Source organism: Pezoporus wallicus, unplaced genomic scaffold (genome assembly GCF_028554395.1).
Source record: "Pezoporus wallicus isolate ANWC-B61680 ecotype Strahan unplaced genomic scaffold, APGP_CSIRO_Pwel_v1 contig_8723, whole genome shotgun sequence".
Taxonomy (NCBI): Eukaryota; Metazoa; Chordata; class Aves; order Psittaciformes; family Psittacidae; genus Pezoporus; species Pezoporus wallicus.
In genome coordinates, this window is record NW_026635404.1 from 546673 (window position 1) to 569576 (window position 22904).

The 22904-nt window shown below is 51.4% G+C and overlaps 2 protein-coding genes across 4 annotated transcripts in view; one reads left to right on the top strand and one right to left on the bottom strand.

Annotated features, from left to right (window-relative positions):
- Positions 1 to 318: 318 nt before the first annotated feature.
- Positions 319 to 4956, bottom strand: TMEM220 (transmembrane protein 220). Its single transcript, XM_057423296.1, has 6 exons — positions 4759 to 4956; positions 4624 to 4653; positions 3698 to 3758; positions 1786 to 1909; positions 1271 to 1330; positions 319 to 489 (listed from the first exon to the last, which is right to left on the bottom strand). Exons 1-6 carry the CDS (start codon positions 4834 to 4836, stop codon positions 357 to 359), a joined length of 486 nt encoding a protein of 161 aa, XP_057279279.1. The 5' UTR covers positions 4837 to 4956; the 3' UTR covers positions 319 to 356.
- Positions 4957 to 10999: 6043 nt separating this feature from the next.
- MAP2K4 (mitogen-activated protein kinase kinase 4) overlaps positions 11000 to 22904 on the top strand; it is a 75621-nt gene continuing 63716 nt past the window's right edge. The window contains exon 1 of one of the 3 annotated variants that reach the window (XM_057423267.1): positions 11000 to 11300. In XM_057423267.1, coding sequence (XP_057279250.1) covers positions 11201 to 11300 — 100 coding nt within the window. In that variant the 5' untranslated portion in view covers positions 11000 to 11200. Of the gene's footprint in view, positions 11301 to 12043; positions 12178 to 22904 lie in introns of those variants that run through there. The other 2 variants (XM_057423251.1, XM_057423259.1) reach the window with 2 other exon arrangements.

A 22904-nucleotide genomic window follows, 5' to 3' on the forward strand; every position in this document is an offset into this window, starting at 1 on the left:
ATTTATGGCTGTAAGCAGTCATTTATTGAAACAAAGTGTCTGCTTTACTTTCCTCTTATGATACAGAGCAGCAGGTTTTCCTGCTGGTCAGAAAGTGATCTGGGGATGACAGGGTATCTTGGCTGTAACATTCGAACACACATGAACTCAACGGTGCTTTGAAAATGCAGGAGGAAGCCAGGTGAACACCACTTCCCACAGGAAAATCCTCCACTCAGATTTGACAGTGTTCCTCAGTTTCTATAACAAATCTTAACCTGCGCTGCTGGAAGCAGCCAGACATGAACCCTTCATTTAGAACCAAAAAGCAAAGGCAAATAAGGTCAGAATATTTATTCTGTCCTATCTCCCACCCACTAAATCACTGTTTTACAGTGTGTTGGCCAAGATTCTCGCATCTCCTTGTTCACATAAATGTACAGCCATGACACAAAGGGGAAGAGCGCGACCACCACTGCAGCAGTCAAACGAACTCCAGCCAGTGGGTTCCTAGAAAGAAGCAAACACAACAGAGCTGTTTCAGATCAATGCTATGAAACATTCACACCTGGGTGCTGTTGGAAAGACAGCAAAGAGCCTTTGCCCACTCCGATGTAGCTCCTGTTGGTGCATTAGCAGAGTCCTTTCCCCCAGAGGCACCGTGTTGCAGCGGAAGTTTCTGCCACCTCATAAACCAGGTAAATAAATAGATAAAAGCACCCTAGTTGCCCAGAGGCATGTGTGTGTTTGCCAGCACAAAGGTACTGTTTGGCAGATTGGGAATTTTCCTGCTCCAAGCTAACAGGAATTTAGCAAAACAGCTGTAGCACAATGCTCTGAAGAGGCTGGAGGAGGAAAATGTGGAACCACTGCAGCCACCCAGAGCCCTGTGCACATCCAGAGGCAACAGCAGCACAGAGACCCTCACTGGGAAGTTCCGTAACTTGGGAGCAATGGCAGAAATGCCTTTGCAGTTCATTAGCAGTTGTGGCCAACACTCCCTAGGCTGTTCGACTGAAGGGGCACACTGTCCTTGTGCAAAGGGAGGCTGTCCCCTGCCATTATGGATGGGCAGCAGAAAAGCTTTCATATTCCTTTACTCCCCGCTACAGACTTGTACCTGTACAAGATCCTCCACGCTGTAGCACCAGCTAGTACTGCTTAGGTATCTGAGAGAGTGTTCAGGCAGTGATAGGAAGCAGAAAACCAAGCAGCCAAAATGAACTGAGAAGCTCTAAGCATGAGATGTGAACATGTGAATGGATTTCAAAGAAAAAAAAGGAAAACTTACTTGGCTGAACTGCAACAAAGCCTCATCCATACTGCGATTATCACCAGACCAAACAACTCGCTAAAAAGCCAAACAAAAACCAGGTCAGAAAATAATACAAGCAGGTGTTTATTAAAACATATGTAAATAAATACAAGTGTTGCCTCCAAACCAGCACTGTTGCTCCTGTGAGAAGTTCAGTGTATTTTACTAGGATTGTAACTGTAAAGGTATTTACACAGAGTAACTTTGTTTCCCACCGCAAAGCTACAAAGCCAGTGCCCTCCTCTTTGAAAGCCAGAAGTTTCCCCACTAAAATCTATGTGCCACAATCAGGCAAGCAATCAGGACTGCTCACCCTCCCTTTGTCCAAGAAACCCCCATCTGGAGCACTATGGTCACTTCTGCTTGGTTTGATTCCCCTGGACCAAGAGAACTCACTGCAGCAGCCCAGCAGATAAAGTTAGGGGGTGACTACCAAAGGAGGTGGCCTGGAGTGCTGAGTTCATGCAGGGGGGGATTTATCCACCACTTACCGGCCTTCCTCCTCATGTAAAATGTTTCCTTGAGCATAAGCAAACAAAGAGCAAGCCAGAGCAATGGTCCCAATGATACATCCAGCAGAATGAAGGTCACAGAGGCTCCTCCAAACACCATTACCTGGGGAAAAAACAGACTGGCAGCAACTGCAGTGTCACATGAAGGAAACCTATAAATGAAAAAGGCAATTGAGTCACTAAAAAAAGATGCCTCCAGCAAACACACACACACCTTAGGCAGGAAGACTGAATTAATACCAGCATCCCTATGACCAGGGAAATCTGTTTAGAAGTGCTGATGAAAACAAACACTAGTGGGCTTGGAGCTTGCTTCTTTGGCAGCAGCACCTCAATGAAGAGTTTCCTATTCTCTCCAGTTAACACAAGAGGCTCCAGCATTTGACGTACATGAGAAACAAATCATGGAGTGGAGCACAAAGGAGAGTTCTCTTAAGCAGGAGGATCAGCCTTTCTGGAGCTCCAGCCAGAACCAGATGCTCAGCATGACCCAGAGGACACCAGAGGCCAGGGGAGCAGCCCCAGCTCCCTGTCAGCCTCAGGGGCACACAGCAACCACCACCCTGCAAGGAGCCTCTTCCCTCACACTCCTTAATAAGCCTGCCTGAGGTTTGCCTCTGATGATGAGCATCACTGCTGACACCTCTGCCTGGGGAGCTGATGTTTAAAAAGAGAACTATAGATTATGTGAACTATCTGGATGGGCCCAAAGATTGCTGTGGTTTTCCATGTCTATTCCCAGATGCTAGTGGGGGGAGATGGGCAAAACCTCAGTGCTTGACCCCTCCAGGCAAGCATTAAAGATGAGCTGCCAAGACTGAAGAGCTCAGCATGACCCAGCATTGTAATTGATTTCCCATCTGGCTGAAGTTACTGCAGCTCAGCAGAGGCAAAATTTGGGTCTTCCACAGAGTGGAATGGCAAAATGTCCCCTGGTGAATGTACATAAATGTGCAGTCATACAATAGTTGTGCTATTTTAATCTTTATTTTCCACAGATCTTGGCACCAAAAAAAAACCTACTTGTGAGTTTAACATGCAAATTCTCTTGACCAAATGCCATTATGTTGAAGTTACACCTATTACACAATAAACCTCCCCTGCAGCACTGATAAACCACTGGCAAACAACCCTCATGGGTTTTGGCTTGATGAATGCTTCATATGCTTAATGTAGCCAGAATGCTGAGAGGCTGCAATGGTGTGATCTGTGACAACAGCATACAAGATTTTTTTTGGCATACGTGTAGTTTAGTCAGAGTAAGGATCCATCCAGAAAAGATCCAGTCACTTCATGCATACAAAATGTCAGGTTTGTTATTTCTACTGGATGAAAATACAAAAAATTAACTATTTTCCAGAGGCCTGGACCAAATCTGATCTGATTCTCTCAACATGATGTGGCATTAGAGCACTTGGTGTATGCCCTTGGAAACTCAGCCACAGCACTGAAGCATCTAACAGGTCCCATCTCTGTCATGTGCTTTGAGGGGCAGCTGCAGTACTTGATACTGAACAAGACCTTTAGCTCTTTCTGTGCAGAGATCAACTGCTCTTCTATGAGGTAGATAAGCAAAACCACAATTTACATCAAGGAAACAACATGTATTAATGTGCTAACGTCAACACCAGAGCTAGGCTTGTGTTCTACTCAGGCTTTGATCCCTGGAACCAGGGTGCAAAGGTAAAATCACCCCAGCAGCTGCCCTTTATCCAGGCTCCTCCACTCATCTGCAGCTCATCCAACTGATGACCAGCTTTTGTAGAAGCAGGTTCCACAGATTTTTTCCCTCAAGATATATTAGGATACCTTTCTTAACTGATTTTAATCTACAATTCAATAGATAAAATTGGGTTTTGAGCAGAGACTGTTCTGCACACTGACATCATACCTGTTATTGAAGGGTTAATGCTGACAAGCAGTGTCAGGGCAGCTGGCACCAAGTAGACAACCTGTTAATGAAATATAAATCTGCTCTGTAGCAGAGCTTAGTGAGACACACAGCAGTGCCCATCCACAGCAGCTGCCAGATGTGGGGAACTGCTGCCAGTTTCCCACCCCTGGCATGCCCTGGCACTGCCAGTGCCCATCACCACTGCCACCCACCATCCTGGACCATCAGCTGAGGGCCAGCCCCAGCTCCTCAGTCCCTGGGTTACCAACTACCCCTTCACTGCCCCCTGTGGGGCTTTCCAGACCCCAAACCTCCACCTACACTGGGCGGCTCCGCTGGGAGCAGGAGCCTGGCTGGGCTCCCCCACTCAAGGGATGTCCCCAGCACAAGGGACAGCCCCTGTCACACAGCGCCTGTGCCGCTCAGCTCCAAGCCAGGCACACGGTGCCAGGGCCGCCAGGCTGCTCCCGTGCCCGAGGAAGGGCTGACAAAGTAGACTGGGAACTGGAGGGGTTCTGATTTCCCCTTGAGACCGAGGCAGCCCTGTCAAGCTGACAAGGACAGGCCAAGGGGAATGGCTTTAACCTGCCAGAGGGGAGACTGAGCTGGGCTCTTAGGCAGAAGCTCTTCCCTGTGAGGGTGCTGAGGCGCTGGCACAGGGTGCCCAGAGAAGCTGTGGCTGCCCCATCCCTGGCAGTGTTGAAGGCCAGGTTGGACACAGGGGCTTGGAGCAAGCTGCTCTAGTGGAAGGGGTCCCTGCCCGTGGCAGGGGTTGGAGCTGGAGGAGCTTTAAGGTCTCTTCAACCCAAAGCATTCCCTGACTCCATGACTCAGCCGTTGCTGCAGCAGGGACCGGGTTCCCGGCGCCTGCTTTGCTCTCCAGGTAAATGCAGGGAGCAGGGGAAGGGCGGTCCCGTACTCACAGTCCACATCCCGGCGTCGGGGTCGTTCACCTGCAGCGGAAGGCGCACACTGAGACCCGGCCGGGGCCGCGCTCCGCGGGGAGCAGTTCGGGGGGGAGCCTCCTGCCGCCCCCCTCCGGGCGGCCCCGCTCTCACCTGCACTGCGGCCGCCAGCCCGAAGAAAGCGGCCATAAGGAGGTTGCAGCCCCGCCACAGCCGCCCCGCCATGGCCATGGCCGCCGGGGAGGGCCGCGGCGACGGGGCGGAGCCGGTGGCGGGCTCGGGGATGGCCGCAGCCGATGTGGGACAGCGCGGCTCGGTCGCAGTTACCGGTCTCTCAGGAGGCACTTTGCGTCCTGTCCAGCGTCCCCCGTGAGGGAGGATGCGGAAGACCTGGAGCGGGTTCTGCAGCGGCGGCCCCGGCCGGTCCGGAACGCGGAGAACTTTGAGCAGTAGTGAGCAAAGAGGAAGCAAACCGCAGCAGTAACGTGGAACTGCCCCTGGAGTGGCTGCGGAGAGCACAGAGGCGTGTTTGCCTCGCCGGCATCAGATGATGTATCAAGGGGTACTGGCCGCAGATGGTGGCTTAAAAGGTTTTCACAGGCAACCCAACGGGAGGGTGGTGCAGCCCGCAGTAGCTGACCCAGCCGGGCTGTGTGATCCCCATCCTCGGAGACTTCCAGGGAAGCTGTCTAGACAAAGCCATGGCTCACCTGATCTGATGTGGTGGCAATCCTGCTTCAGTTGGGTGGTTGGACTGGAGAACTCCAGCCGTGCCTTCAGAGCAACACTGCCATGGTTCTGCCATAATTCATGTGCTTGAAAGATAGATCTTTGCCTCAACAAACTTGTACAGTAAAACTGGCCAGTGGTTATGCAACAGCTAAACCCCTTGAGGGGGGTCCTACAGCCCCTCCTGAGCTGTGACAGGAGCACTCAGCACAGCCCATGGAGCCTGTTGATCCAGTCCTTTACCCATGGGCTGAGTTCCCAGCTTGACCTCAGAGCTGCCACATCACCATGGATCTCACCAGCCACCTCTAAGCTATGGCTGATGACGTTCACCCTCACCAGGCCTGATCCTAATACACAGGTTGATTTCCCAGCTTGACCCCAGGCTTGCCTTGTCTCCATGAATCTGGCTGGTGATCTGGGCTCTCAATTGGATCTGGCTGCAGCCCCTGGGTCTGCCCTGCCTGCCCCACACCAGGACAGTGGGACAGGCATTGTCCATGCACTGTTGGCTGTGGTGTCCTCCCTGGTGTAGCCTGGCTGAGGTTGAGATGACTGTGGAGCTGCACCATCAGTCACCACAGTGAGCTGGTGGATGCTGGGGCATGTCTGTGCTCAGAGAGGTCTGTGTAGGGGCGGGAAGAGCCATGGCCAGCAGTACAGCTGCACATGACTGTGGTGGTGTCACTGCAGGGCAGGGAGTGCCTATTACTGCTGTTTCTATAGAGTCACAGAATCACAGCCCACCTTGTTTCTGGGCTGGGTTGTTGTTGGTCATGTCATGGGTGAAGGGGAGCCAGCTGGGAGAAACAGGTGGAGGCATACCCTGAGCCCTCGTGCGGTGGGACAGGTCTCATGCTGAGGGGAAGAGGCTGAGCAGGCAGAAAGCAGCTTCTCCTGGGCACTTGGGAGCAATGTGGAGGGTTTGGCAACCCTGCGAGCGAGCAGGGTTCAGTGGCACAAGAGCAAGAAAGAGCAAAAGGCCTGCCTGTCTCCTGTGAGGACAGGGCAGGAAGGACGAGGTTGATTTACCAAGCATGGTGTCTGTGTCTGTCTTGTTCTTTGCTGCTCTAATTCAAAAGCAATCGGGCTGTAGTATCTTTTAGAAATATAAAGGAATTTTAGTGTTAGGTGTGCAAAGAAAAGGTCACGGTTATTCACTTTAAAGCTTTACTAGCTTCCATGGGCAATTCCTATAACCAGCCCCTTCTGCGGACCCGGGAGAACCTTCAGCAATGCTGCTTTCGCCCATAAGAGGGAGGCCGAGAACATTCAGTACACCGAGTAGAATCCGAGCTGCTGAAAAATCAGTTCCTCACTATTAAATAAACCGCTTTCCCCCCTTACGCCTCTCTAGAGCTGCTACTTAGCCCATTGAAGCCCGAGCTTAGCTTCAGCTCAACAGCTCAGCTGTGAAGGACAGAGGTTTCCCATGAGAGTGCTGCAGAGGGAGAGTGCTGCTGGAGAGGGACTCTTCATCAGGGACGGTAGCACCAGGATAAGGGGTGATGGGTTCATACGGAAATAGGGGAGATTTAGGTTAGATATAAGGAAATTCTTCGCTGTGAGGGTGCTGAGGCGCTGGCACAGGGTGCCCAGAGAAGCTGTGGCTGCCCCATCCCTGGCAGTCTTCAAGGCCAGGTTGGGCACAGGGGCTTGGAGCAAGCTGCTCTGGTGGAAGGTGTCCCTGCCTGTGGAAGGGGTTGGAACTGGGTGAGCTTTAAGGTCTCGACCAGCCCATCCCATTCTATGGATCCAGCAGCCAAGATGCGATATCAGGAGAGGCAGGCTGTTTCCCAAGAGCCTGTACCAGAGATGTTACTGAGGCATTGACATAGTCACCCATCCCAGTGGCCCTCTCCATCCCTGTGGACACCAGTGATGCTGCCACGAATGGCCATAGATGTGTTTTGATTGAATCCAAACTGGATAAGAGGCTGCAGGTGGACAGGTGAAGGGCTCAGGGGCTTTGGGGTGTTCTTGGCTCCAGGACCCTGAACTACAGTTCACAGAGAAGCAGCTGGAGATAAGTGCATGTTGATATGCATGTGCATATGTATGCACAGTTGATATTGTCAAAAGGGCTTTGGGTTTAGTTGCCTTAACTTATGGGCTAGATGCCATGAGCAGGGCAGGAAGGAGCCCACTTTACTGAGAAGGGGAGAAGCTGCACATTCACTCATATACTACACAGGATTGGAGTCTAAAGTGTTCAGTAGATCGACCTCCTTCTTGTCATTATAATCCTAGAGTGGCAACCTTCCTCCTACCTTATTGGTTTTATAGACCTCACCCAAATTCTTGTTTATGCTTTGTCAGATGGTTCTTTAATCCTAATTTGAAGTCCATCTCAATTCCCAGAAACATTCTAGGAACTCAGGCATTTGTATGCACCTAGAGTAGAACGAGGGGATGGACAACACACACTGTGAACCCAGCAGGAACAAACCAGTCTGGTGTCCTGGCATGGCACAAATTCTTAGGCATCAAGTGAGAAGTGGCAGATGTCATGTATGGTGGCTTGAGGAAGGGTTTTAACATTGGATGTCCTGACCCCTTCTTGAGAAGATAAGAATGGGAAGTGCAAAACTGAGGTAATGGTACCTCAGGTTCTAATTATCAGTGGCTATCAAGATGGAAGGACATATGGAAGGGATTTTTGCAGGGGTCCATTCTGATGCCAGATCTTTTTATTTCCTTCAGTTACCAGCCTGGATAATTAGCATCTCTGAGTGCCTTATTAAACCTGCATGTTACTGCAGGCTGTGAAGGACAGCAAAGACAACAGAACGCAGCGTTAGCTGACAAATGTGAGAAATGACCTGAAACTTGTAGGGTACAATTCAACAGGTACAACTTCAAGCATTACCTTTATGAACAGTGACACAAGTAAGGGAACTGGGTGGCTGCAGCTTTTCAAAAGGACTCCAAGGTGTAAAGGAGAAAAAACTGAACACCAGCAATGGAAAAGGCAAACACCACCCTGGAGTGTATGAACCAGGAGTAGCCTCCACGACAAGCTGGAGTAATGTACCTAGCTAGTAATGTGCACATCAAAATGCAGGTGAACAGAAAACAAAGTCAAAGGAGGTCAGTGAGGATGCTGGGAGGCACAGTAACAAAGAAAGGCTGAAAGAATTGACAATTTAGAGGAGGAAGCCAGAGTGAGGAGGGGAAGCATTACAGTTATCAAGTGTATAAGAAGTTGTTTCAAAGAAGGCCATAGCCATAGCAAATAGGCCATGAAAGATTTCAGCTCAGACAAACCTGTTAGGCTTTCAGGTAACATTAGGCTAGAAGTGTGCCAGAACAGATTGCTGGGGATGGTGCAATCTCCAGCACTGAAGGTATTTCAGAACTGGTTTCACAAACCTCTGTCAGGACAGGTATTGCTGATACCAAGCTCTGGGTGGTTTTTCTGGGGGGAGGGTAAGGCTTAACAGTATGATTTTACCTAATTGTAAGCAAACCACATGCAGGTGGCACAAAGCAGAGGGGAAAGCCAGCTGCTGCCACTGTTTGCCAGCAGACACTGGGCTTCTGTGCCACAGCCTCAAGATGCCAGCTTTGGACCTGCACTCTTGTATAAGGCAGAAAATTGTGGAATGTGGTGGTGGTGGGGAGGGAATATGCTTTGTGTCAGGACCTGGGCTGTGCTCCCCTCCCCAGGAGTTAAACCCAGCATTTAAGGCCAGTTTGCTGGGAAGAGCCAGGTGGCTTTGGAGCACTTTGGAAAACAGCCGGGAGAAGTGTGAGGGGTGTGGGTAAGAACAACCCTTCCCTCTGTCTCTTGGGGGCCGTTTTCAGCTAAAGTTTTTCCTTTGTCTTCTACTTAAGCTACATTACAGCATGCTGTGTCCTGGGGTGTGAGCCAGACCCTGACCTGGGCACCTGACTTAACTTCAGACCTGCTTCATTGCGGTAAACTTGCCTAGTTACAGCCATGGGACCTGCCTTGCTGCTGAAGCCACTGTGCTATGCTCCACTCCTGTGATTCCCTCCTTGCAGAGCAGCCACTCGTGGTGCTCCCTGGCATTAGGTAGGTAAAGATACAGGGTTGTGAATCTGGCTTTGAGCTAGGTGGGGATGTGTCCCAGATGGGAATATGGGAGGAGAGGATAAGGGCACACCTTCACTTTGATATATGTGCATGTGCTGTTGTGGGGTCTGTGGTTGGTTTCAGGCACTGGCACTGATGGTTACTCCCCATGGTGCCCACACAAACCACATTACAGAAGGCCTGCTCTTGTGGGGAGCTCTGGGTGCAAGTGCTTCCGTTCCTAACCAAAGCAATGGAAGGAGCAGACTATATGGAGCTTGGAAAGAGTCAGCAAAGTCCCCAGAGAGAGCATAGGCCAGGGTGGGAGCCTGGCTTAGGGTAGCAGCCTAAGTTCAAGCATAGCAAATGGGTTACTGGGATTTTGGCCTGACCACATGAGGAAGTGATGGTGTTACCTGAGACAAAGGAAAGCTGCATCCCTGGCAGGGAGGAAGAAGGCTTTGCTGGACTAGCAGGAGTTGGGAGGATACAGCAGAAAGAGGGAAATGGTCAGGACCAGGTCTGCTTCCCTTTCCCACCTCCTGACAAAGGAGAGCTCTGCAGAGTGTGAGGTATTCACAGGAGAGCAGGGCTCAGGCAGAAGGCTGGGCTCCTCTTGGGTGTCAGCCCATCCTCTTGACCCCATGGGCAGCTGAGCAGGGAAATGAGAAGACACTAGGATGAGAGAGGATGCATTCCCAAGCTCAAAGCACAAGATGAAAGAGGCCTTAGCATGAAGCTAAGGTCTAAATGGGAGCTGAGACGGAGGAGAAAGAAATAAAAGGCCAGAAGGGGAGGCAGCTCCTGCCCTGATCTCTTTTCCCATTGCATTTGCACTTGCACAAAGTGTAATGGTTGGCAGCTTCTGGAGGCACATCCAGTGCATGCTGAGGACTCTGCTCTATCACCAACTTCACGAGAAGCACAGAGAAGCCTGCCTAGCTCTTGGGTGTCCAGCTCTTCCCTCAGTGGGTCTCAACCATAAAGGTCAGTGTTATTTCTGTTACAAAGGTGAGGAAATGAGGGCTCCTGTAGGTGAAGGGACTTTTGCAAGTTAATACAATGGTTGCAGAGAGAAGCCGGGTCTCTGTGGGACCCATTTCACAGTTCTGATTCCTGGCATGTACTGTCCCCCTAGCACTAAAGGCTGTAAGTTTGTCAGCTGTCTGGAGTTAGGGGTAGGATCAGAAACAATGTTATAGAATGAAGCGCAGCAGCTAAGGGAGGAAAGAAAACGCAGAGATGGTGGCAGAGAGGGGATGTTGCCCCGGATATGTTGGCAAACACAGGGTGCAGTTATGCCCTGTAGTGGCCAGGGAAAAGGTCTCCGGGAAGACAAGAGAAGTTTGCACAGAAGTAGCTGCTTGCGCGCGAGGAAAAGCCGTAGGGGAAGATGAGAAATCCGGTAAAACTCCCGGGCCCAGCCGCGGCCCTCGAGGGGCTGCCGGGGCCGAACGTCTGGGACACGCCGCGGCGGTGGGGCCCGCACGGCGCAGCGCTCCCTGGAGGGGCTGACGGCGAAGCGAGCGGGCGATGCCGCTCCGGCCGGGGGGAGCGGGAGCGAGCGGGGCCGGAGCCACCCGGGACACGCAGCTCCCGGGGCCGGAGGGAGGCAGCGCCGCTCCCGCCCCGTCGCAGCGGCTGCCGCAAGGCGCCGGGGCTGCGGTCGCCCCGCCTGGGAGGGGTTAAGCAGCGGCCCCAGCCCGGGGGCGGACGGGGCGGCTGCGGCGGCGGCGGCTGCTATACGGCAGCGGGGCTCTAGGTGTCCTGCCTGGGAGGGTCCCTGCTGCATTGCAGCCGCCGCGCTGCTCCCTCTCCGCGCACACAATGGCGACTCCCAGCCCCAGCAGCGGCTCCGGCGCCGGCGGCGGGAGCGGGCCGGGCCCGGGCGGGCCGCAGGCGCACGCCGCCGCCAGCAGCATGCAGGGTAAGCAGCCCCGTGCTAGGCCGCGGCCCGGCCGTCGCTTCCGGGCCGGGCGGCGCGCCCCGTTCTAGGCCTCGGCGGGCCGGGCTGGGCCCGTGGAGCGCGGTGCCCCCCGCAGGTCTCGCTCTGCCCGGGCTGAGCGTGGAGCCGCCGGGCGGGCGCTGACCCGGGCTGGGATGGAGGGTGGGCCCTTGGACCCCAGCCTGGGCGGGCCGCGGCTCTGGGGACCCCTTCGGGCGCGGCCGTGCAGCCGTCCGGAGCGGCGCTGCCCCTCGGCGCGGAGCTGAGGTGCCCGGGGGGGGTGTGTGTGAGGATCGGTCCGGTCCCGGCAGGCTCCGCTCCGGGCAGGCCCCGCTGCTCCCTGCGGCTGCCGCCTCCCCCCGCGCCCGGCCTCGCTCGGCGGCTCCCCGGGAGGAAGGGCGGTCCCGGCTGCGCGCCCGGGGCTGCTGGCGGGTGGACGGGTCCCGAACCACTGCCCGTGGCCGGGGTCCCGCTGCCCCGTGGGGCAGGAGGGAGCAGCGGGGCGGGACAAAGGCCGGCGGGACGCGGCTCTGGCTTCCTGCAGCCGGGGACGGTTTTGCGGCCTCCCCGGGGTGACCCGCGCAGGCCCCGTCCCCTCGCCGGGAACCCCGCGGTGCTGTGGCCGGGCCCGGGGCCAGGGTTTGTGGCCACTCGGCCGGCGGCAGGGTGGCTCAGCCCCGGCCCCTGGTCCCCGCGCTTACCTGTGCTTCCTAAGGCAGGTGTATGGGAAGAGCCGTTCCGCAGTGAACTTCTGCTTCAGTTTGGTTTCCTTGTGATGGAAATTTACAGTGCTAGAGCAGGGTCGTGTCACCAGGTTCCCGCCTGCACTTGTTGATGCTGGAGCCGTCTTGCAAAAACGGTGGGTGTTTAGTTTTTAGAAAGGCTATAGCAAACATCTCGGAGTTTTGCTTTGGACTATTGGAAAATTCCCTCTGCTTGAGCAACGTTTTAGGCTTTGTTAACCTAAATGATGCGGTGCTGGGGTTTTATTTTTCATTAATTTCACACGGGGATGGTAATACTCGAGCTGTTTGCCCTGTTTGGGGCATTCTTTCTTTTTTAATAGAAGGAAAGGTTGCCCTCGCAGCAGACAGTGCTGGGCACAGTTGTTTGCTGTAGTTCTGCTAGGACAGAAGGCTCCAAGACTGATGGCACCTGTGTGGGCAGAGAAGTGATGGTACAAACTGAAGAGTTTGGTGTACTTGGAACAAAAAGGTGCGTTTTTGCTGGTTGCAGCATCCCTTGTGTGAAGCTCTTGTGCTTGCTGGATGGAGGAGCAGGTACCTGCTGGGCCTGGGGAAGATGATGGTATCTGTGTTCACAGCTTTGGAAAACCTGAATCCCAAACCTTCTAAATTAAATGCATGGAGTAAAAACACTCAACCACAGTATATTAGAGTTGTGGTAAAACAAGTCATTGCCTCACTACAGTGCACTTAGTCCTCTGTGTTGCTCCTTGTATTTTCACTTGACCGCCGTTTTTCCTGTCTGTGAGATGTCCCCCTGAATCCTGCATGTCCTCAGTGCTGAGAGTTGGGTTTGCATCCTGACCCTAGGGCTGGTGATGGTGCAGCATCTGCATCCCTGGTCGGGTGGAGGAAGGGCAGTTGTTGGTTTAAAGTGCCTATTTAAATACGAATTCAGGATAGCAGGGCCAGGTTGGTGATATCCGGGTGTTTGTGGTGGGAGCTGGTGTTGGGGTGGTTTTTGTTCAGATGCCGTGGGAGAAGCTGAGTGTAGGATCTGTGTGGGCTTGGGAGCAGCAGGTTGGTGAAGCAAGTTCTGGAGCAGCAAGAAGCTCCATCCCAGGAGGAAAGTCCTCTGCCAGGCTCCCTCTGCTGCCACATAACCCCTGTGCAAAGCTGCTCGCTGAGGTGCCGTGGCCTTGTTCCCTGCTGTGTTTCCCAGCATGTGTCCTGCTGGCTCCCTGCTGAGGCCAAGTCAAGCTGAGCTGCTGCAGAGCAAACCCACCACAGAGTGGTGAACGTACCACAGCTTGGATGCCCAGTGCTTGCTCGTGGTGGGGTTGGGCAGGAGCTGGGATGAGTGAGGTGCGGGAATGCATTGCTGGGTGGGGAGGAAAGTAAGGCCGTGTCAGTCTGGGTTGAATTGGCTTAAACACTGCTGAGGTGGGGCAGGGAAGTCGTTAAGCTGGAAACAAGTAACAAAAAACCCACCCGAAGTTTTGCTCAATTTTCAGCCAGAAGCAGTCTCTGACCTGGCTTATGCAACTGCTGCTGCAAGGGAGGCGGTGGGCCAGGGAGAGGGTGGGCTGTCTCCTGCAGCTTTGGCCTGTGCCCACCACAAGGAGCTGAGGCAGTGCTCCTCTGGATGACCATCCGTTGCTTCTGGAGAATGCCCGTAGGGCATGTTCTTGGGCAGGCTGAGGTGAGAGCCTCGCGCTGGAGTTTCTGTTTCAGTACGAGGGCCAGTGGTTTCATAAGGGGTATCTGCTGTTGGAGAGTTTGGCAGGGGCTGAGGGGAGAGAGGAGGCTAGAGGTGGTGGTACAGGGGAGAAATCTTCATGAAAATTGAGGCCCACCATGCTGATGTCTGGAGCTATGGCAGCACATCAAGGAGGTCTTGACAAGCTGCCCTGTTTTGTTTTAAATTTGATATTCTGCAGTGTTTTTGATGCCCCTCCAGGTGACAGTGCTGAGGCGAAGGGCCACCTCGCTGTCCTCACACTGGGCTTCCTGTATAGCTGTGGTCCTCAAGCCTTGTAGTCAAGCAAGGGGTTGCTTCAGGCTTCACACCCTTAGTGTTCTGCATGTCCCAGCTTCATGAACATGTCTTCTCGTGGCTAACTGCAGCAGCCGTTCATGCCTGTGAACCTGGGACCTTACTTTCTCCCCAGATGTCCCCTGGCCTGGTTGATGGTGCCATGTTCAAGGCAGTCACCAGCTTAGAGACAACACAGAGCTGCAGTTCTCAGTGTTGGAAATAGGTTCTAGTTTATGATCTTTGAAATTCCTGTTTGTTTTCTGGGTGCCGGGGCCTGCTGCAGTGAAGAACTGTTGTCCTTAGTTACATGTAATGTTGGAGCAGTCCTGCGTGTGTAGCCTGCTGGGTGTTTTGTGGAGAAAAAGGAGGTTCCGTAGGAAGCAGGATATCCCACTTGGACAGTGATTTAAAAGAAACCAACACCCAAACTGTAATTGGAGCAGGTTTGCATTTCTCTCATAGCCAAAATTAGTGATTGTCTTTACTGCTGCCATTGTTTGAACGATGGTAGTGTGGAATCTGCTGCCATTGTTTGAAGGATGGTGATGTGGAATCTAGACATGGAATGAATTCCATGACATAGGAAGTATTTTGATTGTAATTGCAACCTGTGGAGTCGGTCATCCTGCTTCTAGTGCCAAGCAGGAGCTGAAACCGCTCTTAACTGGGCTTTACAGATTCAGCTCCTGCATCCAGCATTCAGGAAGACTGGAGGCAGCTGGGACTTCATAGAATGGTTTGGGTTGGAAAGGACCTTAAGATCACCCAGTTCCAACCCCCCTGCCATGAGCAGGGACGCCGCACACTTGACTGTGTCACCCAAGACTCTGTCCAACTTGGACTTGAATTCTGCCAGGGGTAGAGAATTTACCACTTCTTTGGGCACCCTGTGCCAGTGCCTCACCACCCTCACAGGGAAGAACTTCTGCCTTATATTAATTTGAGCTTCCTGTGTTTGTTTTAACCCATTACCCCTTGTCCTATCACTCCAATCCCTAATGAAGGGTCCCTCTCCAGCATCCTTGTAAGCCCCTTCAGACACTGGAAGCTGCTCTGAGGTCTCCACGCAGCTTCTCTTCTCCAGGCTGAACAGCCCCAGTGTTCTCAGCCTGGCTCCATATGGGAGGTGCTCCAGCCCCTGATCATCCTTGTGGCCTCCTCTGGACTTGCTCCAACAACTCCATGTCCTTATGTTGAGCACACCATGGCTGTACGCAGTACTCCAAGTGGGGTCTCATGAGAGCAGAGGGGTAAGATCACTTGGTGAGGTACTTGCTGCTTGCTATGCTCTGGTGTCTTTCTGAAGCAAAGCGTATTACTGTGGGTGTCTTTCAGAGTGTACATGGTGATTCAGATGTATTGAGGTGGGAATTCCCATCCTGTTCAGCTGGAATTTGGGATTCCCGGTTCCGTTCACGTGTGGTCCTGTCTGCTCCCCGCATTGAGGTCTTTGCCTTCTCTACCCCACTCCAGCCATATACCTTTCTGTTTTCAGCAAAAATCAGAGAAGGTCCATATCTAGTTAGAGAGTCCTCAGTGGATATGGCAAGGAACCTGAGGGGAGAGTTGCCAAAAGGGTCTCTGAGTGCATCAAGAGGTGCTCTTGCCATTGGATGCCATTTGTGCATTGGTGGCTTACTGGAGCTGGGAGGTGTGTTTCTGCCTATGTATGAGCAAATTCTGCTCTGTTCCTCTCTCTGCCTGGTGGAAAAGAGCTGCTGGGAGGCTCTTTGAGAGGTCAAGAATTGTTCGTGTTGGGCAGAGGACAGAATTGGCAAACCCTGTGGTGGACTTTGTCAGTTGTTGCGGTCAGATGGATTTGGTGTCGGGGTGTAATCCATGTTGTGTCTTTGGGGTAATCATAGTTACTTCAGCCATCACTGTAAAAAGCAGAGTATTACTTGAAACCATTTGTGGGCATCACTGTAGCTAGTACAGGGGTTCAGTAACAGATACTGTGACTCCTGTATCCTTGTCTTCTTTGTGTTGCTGCCTTTGTGGGTGCAAGGAGTGGCTGGAGCAGCTCTTCTCCCCACTGCTGAAGATGTTCCTCGATCCAGGCCCAGCAGGAGAGGAGCAAGATGTTGATGCCTTGATGCTGAGATGTTGGATGTACTGGATCACAATCAAAAGGCTGGTGTGTGGACTTACATCAGTTAGCAGAGGGGCAGAACGGGTGGAGAAAGTAAGAAGAGCCCCAGTAAATGTGGCAGTTTGCTCAGGGAACATCAGAGGGGATTTGGAAATGAGGAGATAGGAGGTGGAAAGGTTGTGAAGCAAAGGGAACAGTAAGTGAGCAGCAGATTGGGTATGAACCAGTGTATGAATGGCCAAGTAAAATGAAATGTATGATGTAGGCAAGACAAAAAATGAGAAAATAAAAGGACAAGAGGGGAGAATTAAATTAATCCTTGTCCTCAGTAGTTGGTAAAAACTGTTTGCCACTGTATTAATGACCTGCTTTACTCGAATGCAGGCAAAATGAGTTGTCTCTCCAGCACGTGGGCGCTGGTTGGGTACAGTGACTTCACAACAGTGGCCGTGTCACCGGTGCAAGCTGACACTGCCAGGTCTGTCACGTTGATGGCTGCATGGCTGCTTGGACGTGTTTGCGTTTATAATGGAAAGCAAAGATAGTTGTGTGATGAGCAAAGTGTATTTCAGTTTGTTCATGCTGACCAGTTTATTCCTATATGGTGTCTGTGCAGGGATATGGGTGACCATATCTTCTCTGTGTTTGAGTCCACTTAAGCATGTAGGACTGTAGGTATATGGTTTTGCACTTCAGCTTTCCATTTTGGTTTAGTTGTAATCAGTTGACATTCTTAATATAGAATTACTGGATAGTTTGGGTCAGAAGGGACCTTCAAACCTCATCTAGTCCAACCCCCCTGCAATGAGCAGGGACATCTTCAACTAGATCAGGTTGCCCAGAACCACATCCAGCTTGGAATTGAATGTCTCCAGAGGTGGTGCATCCACCACCTCTTTGGGCAACCGGTGCTAGTGTTTTACCACCCCCATTGTAAAGAGTTTCTTCCTTGTGTCCGTCCTGAATCTCCTCGTTCAGTTTAAACCCATCACCCCTAGTCCTGTCTATTCATAGGTGTGTATTCAGTGAAGCATTACTTACAGGAGTCTTGTGTAACCACAGCAAGCTCTGCATGTATCCAATGAACATAAACACCTTGTTAGCATCATATGGCTGGGATGTGATTGCTGCCTTTGCAGTCACATCTGTTGGATGTAGGTTTGGTAAGAGTTTGTGTGTTGAAAGTAGAACTGGAGATCCCCTTCCCTATGGGAGGGGACTGGAAAGAAAAACTGCATGAAAGCAAGCTGTGTGGAGTGTTTGTGCACTGCTCTGCCCTGCCGATGTCCAACCAAGTTTCACTGAAGTGATGTTTATAAAGAAGGTGCAAAAATCCCTGAATGGATGTGGTGCTTCTGGCATCCCCTCAAAGGCTGGAGCACATTGATCTGGACCAGGTTTTCAAAGGTGCTGCTTATGTTCCCAGATCTTATGTACCTTGTTTGCAATGGACTGTGTTGTATGAACAAATGTTTTGGGGATTCCTGTGTTGATCCTTATCGTCTGTGGTTGGTCTGTAACGTCTTTTACAGTGAGAAAGCCAGTCCCTGTAAGGACGCCAGTTCAGGGGAAACTGTGTCTTTAAGTCAACAGGTGCAGTAGTTCCTGCATTAATAAGCTAATTTGGTTTGTTTTATATGTATCAGTTTGGTTGGTGTCTGTTACCAGTTGCAGTCCCTGTGCAGTTACTGTGCTGCTTACTTGGCCGAGTTCTTCAGTGAAGCAAATCCTGCGCCATATCACGAGAATGATCAGGGGCTGGAGCACCTCCCGTATGAAGACAGACTGAGAATGCTGGGGCTGTTCAGCCTGGAGAAGAAAAGCTGCGTGGGGACTTCAGAGCAGCTTCCAGTGTCTGAAGGGGTATATAAGAATGCAGAGGGGGATACTTCATCAGGAGCTGTAGCTATAGGACAAGGGGTGGTGGGTTCAAAATTAAATGGGAGATTTAGATTGGATATAAGGCAGAAGCTCTTCCCTGTGAGGGTGCTGAGGCGCTGGCACAGGGTGCCCAGAGAAGCTGTGGCTGCCCCATCCCTGGCAGTGTTTAAGGGCAGGCTGGAGACAGGGGTTTGGAGCAAGCTGCTCTAGTGGAAGGTGTCCCTGCCCGTGGCAGGGGTTGGAACTGGATGAGCTTCCAACTCAAACCATTCTATGATTCTGTATTACTGAAGTCTGCAGGCATTCCCTGCAGAGGGCTTTGGTTTGTCTTCTAGATCCTCAGATCCCTTTATATGTTTCAGGCTTGTCTGATTGCAGAAGAAAGGTATGAACAGTGGGTGAATGATGGTGCAGTGCCTGTCCAGCGCTGAAAGATTTCTTCCTTTTAAAAAGGTCTGTTCTTGCAGCTGGATTAATTAATGTGCAGTAAACTCCCTGGTAAATCCCTAGAGAGAGACACTTCACCCCTGTTTCTTCAGCTAGGAGATAACTTGAATATTGTGTTTCTGCTAGGCTTTGGCAGTGGAATAGCTAATGCATCCCTCTGTATGCACATGACACTTGTAGGTGATGATGGCACTTCTGTTTGGGGATATCTGAAACAAAAGCTGTGAGGCTTACCCCTCTCAGTAGGCAATGGACTTGGATGTTTAAGGTGGATGTTAAACGATCAGAATAGTTGATTATCAGGAGCAAAGTGCCCTGCACTATTTTGAAGGTGCCTCGGGGTTAAGACATTGTCCATAAAGCATGTAACTGCAGGGAGGGAGTGTTTCATCTTGTTCTCCTGGGATGGGGTTGCAGGAGAGATTTGTGCAGCCTTGAAGCCCTCTTTAATTTTTACCTGGGGGTTCTTCTGGTTGTCTGAACAAGACACAGTAATTTTTGCAGTGAGTCTGCACCCACTTCTATCCCCACCCCACCTCCTTGTACCATTGCCAAGTTGCTGGACAAGCTCTCTCTGGTACAGATCTTTTGCCAAGGTTAGCTAGGTGAACGTGTATAGAAAGTGTATGTAAGCACCTTTGAGAAGTGCCACTGCAGGAGGTACCATGTATGGCAGCCCCTTGGGATATTCCTGTGTTACAAGCTTTGTATTGACTGCAGGTGCTGGTGTGGATTTACCTTTCATATCTGTGCATCTTTAACATTTAGAGCTCCTCACAGGTCACCATCTTGTTGAGGCCGTGCTGGTCCCTTTGCCTGGTGACTGGTCCCATTTTGAGAGCTCCCCTGAGAGGCAGGATGATGCTGCAGGGAGTGGCAGGAGGGAGGAATCCCACCTTCCCAGTGGCAAGCAGAGGGCATGGTGGCTTGGGTTCATCCCTCACTTGTGCTGTACAGGCATGGTGTGACACTGAGTGTATGCTGATCCCAAATCCCATGCCCACTAAGTTGTGAGAGTTGATTGCTGTCGTTGGGAAGCAGGTCCCATCGCAAGCTCTGTTGGGTGCTGATACAGCTTTGAAACCCAGGCAGTGCTCATAGCTGACATGGTTAGTGGTGGATTTGAAAACACTGGGGTAAAGGGAGGACTTGAAGGTCTTTTCTGACCTGGCTGGTTCTATTATCCTGGTGCTGCTGGCAGGGCAAAAGTGTGTGTGATGTCCAGCTGACAGCCTGATGCTCCTGACTCACTGAGGAGCTGCTGCTGCCAGAACTGTTCTGCAGCCTGCCCAGCACTGTCCTTCCTGGGTGCAGCATTTCCCTCTCAAATGTGATTAATGCTCTGACTCTGGCTGCTCATTTATGTCCTCACAGTAATCCTGTGCTGGCATGTCCTGAATCTTTGAGACCCAAACCCAACACAGCGAACATTCTGTGATGATGTTCCTCAACTGGTTGATTGCCCACACTGTGGAGCAGTGCACCAAACTGCAGGTGTAATAGCAGTGGGGGCAAAATCTTGCTGTCCCATTGGGGATCATGTTTTTAGCAGCCAGTATTGATTGCTCTATGTCAGCTGAGCTGGTGAAGTTTGGGTTGCCTTCATCGATCAGTGGTGCGGACAGTGGGCTTGGTTTGGTCATTTGGCTCCTGTTTTTCTGTGGTTTGGGGGATTTTTTTGGAATGTGTATGTTTTTACTTGTCAGGAATCAAGCAAATTTCCCCAGTTGCACTGCACTGACAACCCACGAGTGTAAGAAATCTGTGCTCTGGTGTGCAGTAACCTTACGAGTTCGGAGAGCACCATATTGCAGCTAATGTACTTCCTGCCTGCCTTTAATCCCAGGGTTTTGCCTTCACAGTAACTGTTTCTGACTGGATAGGTCTTTTTCCTGAGACACTTCTTGAATGTTGAAGGGAAGACTGCAGTGGGACAGACTAGAACTAATGACTGTGATTTAATATGGTAAACTCCACCCAGAGGACAGGAGGGCTTTTAAACCAGAGGATATACAAGAAGACTGATAAACTTTGGCAGCCAAATACATTTGGAAATAACAAGGGAAGGAAGAGAGAATTGACAACTTTCACTGCCTCAGTGTTTGAGGTGGTTTTGTCTTGGCCACAGCAGCAAAGCTTCGTGTCATCCTGAGCATCAGTGCTCAGGATGGTGTTCTGGGTAGGCTGTGTTTTAAAAAGAAAGCAGAGTGAAAAGTGAGGCTAAGCCATCTCTTCTGGGCATCTACAGTTTTACTGGGATTCCATTTTGATGGGAGGCTTTAGATCTTGAAGATGAACCACGAAGTACATTTCTTGGGCTACTTAGGTGGCTGTTGCCTCAGGACACATGCTGCAGTTCAAGCAGCTGCTGTGTTTGTGCCTCCCCACAGCCGGGTGTGAGGTGTAAGCATGACTTTTGCAAGGTATCATGGGTTTATTTCAGTTCCTGTGGCAGTGTGTGAAGTTTTGAGGAGACCATCCCATCCCAGGGATGAGCAGAGGTCCTTGTGAAGCTTTGTGCCGGTGGGTGGGGTGACCTTGGCCTGGATTTGCATCAGCACCATCATGTGGTGCTGCAGAGCATCTTCCAAAATGTGTGCCCTTGACTCCTGGGCAGCCCTCTGAGGAGGGATCTCTGCTACTGCCATTTGTGAGGAAATACAACGTGGCGTTGCCGAGCATCTGCTCCCATCTCCCTCTTGGTTCTGCTCTCAGCCAGTTCAGGTGAACACGTGCGATAGCTGTGCTTAGCTGGGTACAACCCATTAACGTTTGTATGAGCATCAAGGGAGATGGAGAGTATGTATATTGCACAAATTGTGTATTTATTAGCTGCTAAATTGATTTCCTCTTCTGCAAATCGAAGCTGTTGTGTTTGCCTTTCACTGGAGGCTGGGCCAGGCCTGCAGGAAGCAGACAGCTGAGCCTGGGCCGAACAGGGAGTCCAAGCGCCAGGAATTAGGCTATGTTTTGGGTAGTGTATCTGACTTTTCTGAGGTCTTGCAGGAGATGCCCTGCGGCATGAGGAGGGCAGCTGGTGGGGAGCAGAGCTGAGCTGGAAGGGAGGTTCCTTTCATCAGGTTTCCTCTAGGCTTGTTTTCGTTTCTGTGGACCAAAAGGGGTTTATGGCTTGCTTTGGAGCCGTTCTCTGGAAGTGGTTCTCTGTGCTGAATTAGCCATCACTTTGCTTTTGGAGCAGAGAGCAGAGGGTTTGTACTTTGAAGAGGTTTGTGGACAGAGATAAAACAGTTTCCTTTAAAAACACATGGCTGTGTTGCTTTAACCTGGGAGGGGTTATGGACTAAGATAAAAGCATTGCATTTGGAAATCCTTTCTGGGGAGTGATGGGACCATGTCCGAATTTTCCTGTAAAGACCAGTTGCCCTCCTGAGCAGTGTCAGTTCAGGACCTGGTATCCTGCCAAACACTGGAAACCTCACCCTACCTTTGATGTCCTCTTCTTTCCTCCTGTCCCGCCCAGAAACATGGATGGGTAGGAGTGTAGGAAGTAGGAGGTTATTCAGAACCACTTCATGTAGGGCTGGCCAAGACTGGCAGCCCAGAGCTGAGGATAGACATGGGATGTCTGTCCCTTCTTCAAGGTGCTTTTTGCCTTGAGGTAGGGGGAGCAACCAGCCTGTGGAAGCAGGGATGTTTGGGATGTCTGCTTTCAAAGCTGGCTTCTTTACCTACTTAGGGAAAAGCAGAGGTCAGCTCTCCCCTTTCTGATCTGATGTAGCCCAAGTGTTGTAACTCGAAAGTGTGACTGCATGGTGTAAGTATGTGTGCAGGTTTCTGCAGAGGGGCTGTGAATGAGCTCAGATGCCTGTTGGAAGGAGTTGGTGTAAAGATTTGGAGCTGAGCTGCTTTAGGCAGCAGCTTGGTAGTGGAGTTCTTGCTGCACTGGGGGCATTCACGCATTGTTGAATATCCAGCCTTCTCCTGGAGGTGCAAAGCGTATTTCCAAGTATGCTTCTCATAAATGTATTTCATTTTGAGAAGAGTTGAAGTAACATCCTGGTGCTCATCTCCCAGCTGGTTACACCAGAGCTATGGCTATATACGCTTCTTACAGATTAAACTTTACCACTGGGCATCAGCACTGAGCATCCTCAGGGCTGAGAACAAGAACTTACTCTCTGGCCTGATACTGTGGCTTCATCCCTGCTGATGGGGGCTTCAGCTGAGGAAACAGGAGAAGGATCTTTCTCAGCAAGTGTGAAGTGGCAAAGATTGAGACAGGAATGGTGTCTGGCTGTATGCTTTGTGCAGGAGGGCTCGGGTGGCTTCCCCATCAGGGATGCGATTTGGGATCTTCTGTGACTTGAACTGGAAATTCCAAGTCTGATTTGTCGTATGCTTGCCTTTATTTCTTTTTTCTTTTTTTTTTTTTTTCCTGCCCTCAAAACCAAGCTGTAGGTGAGGACTGTGTGAATGCAGGG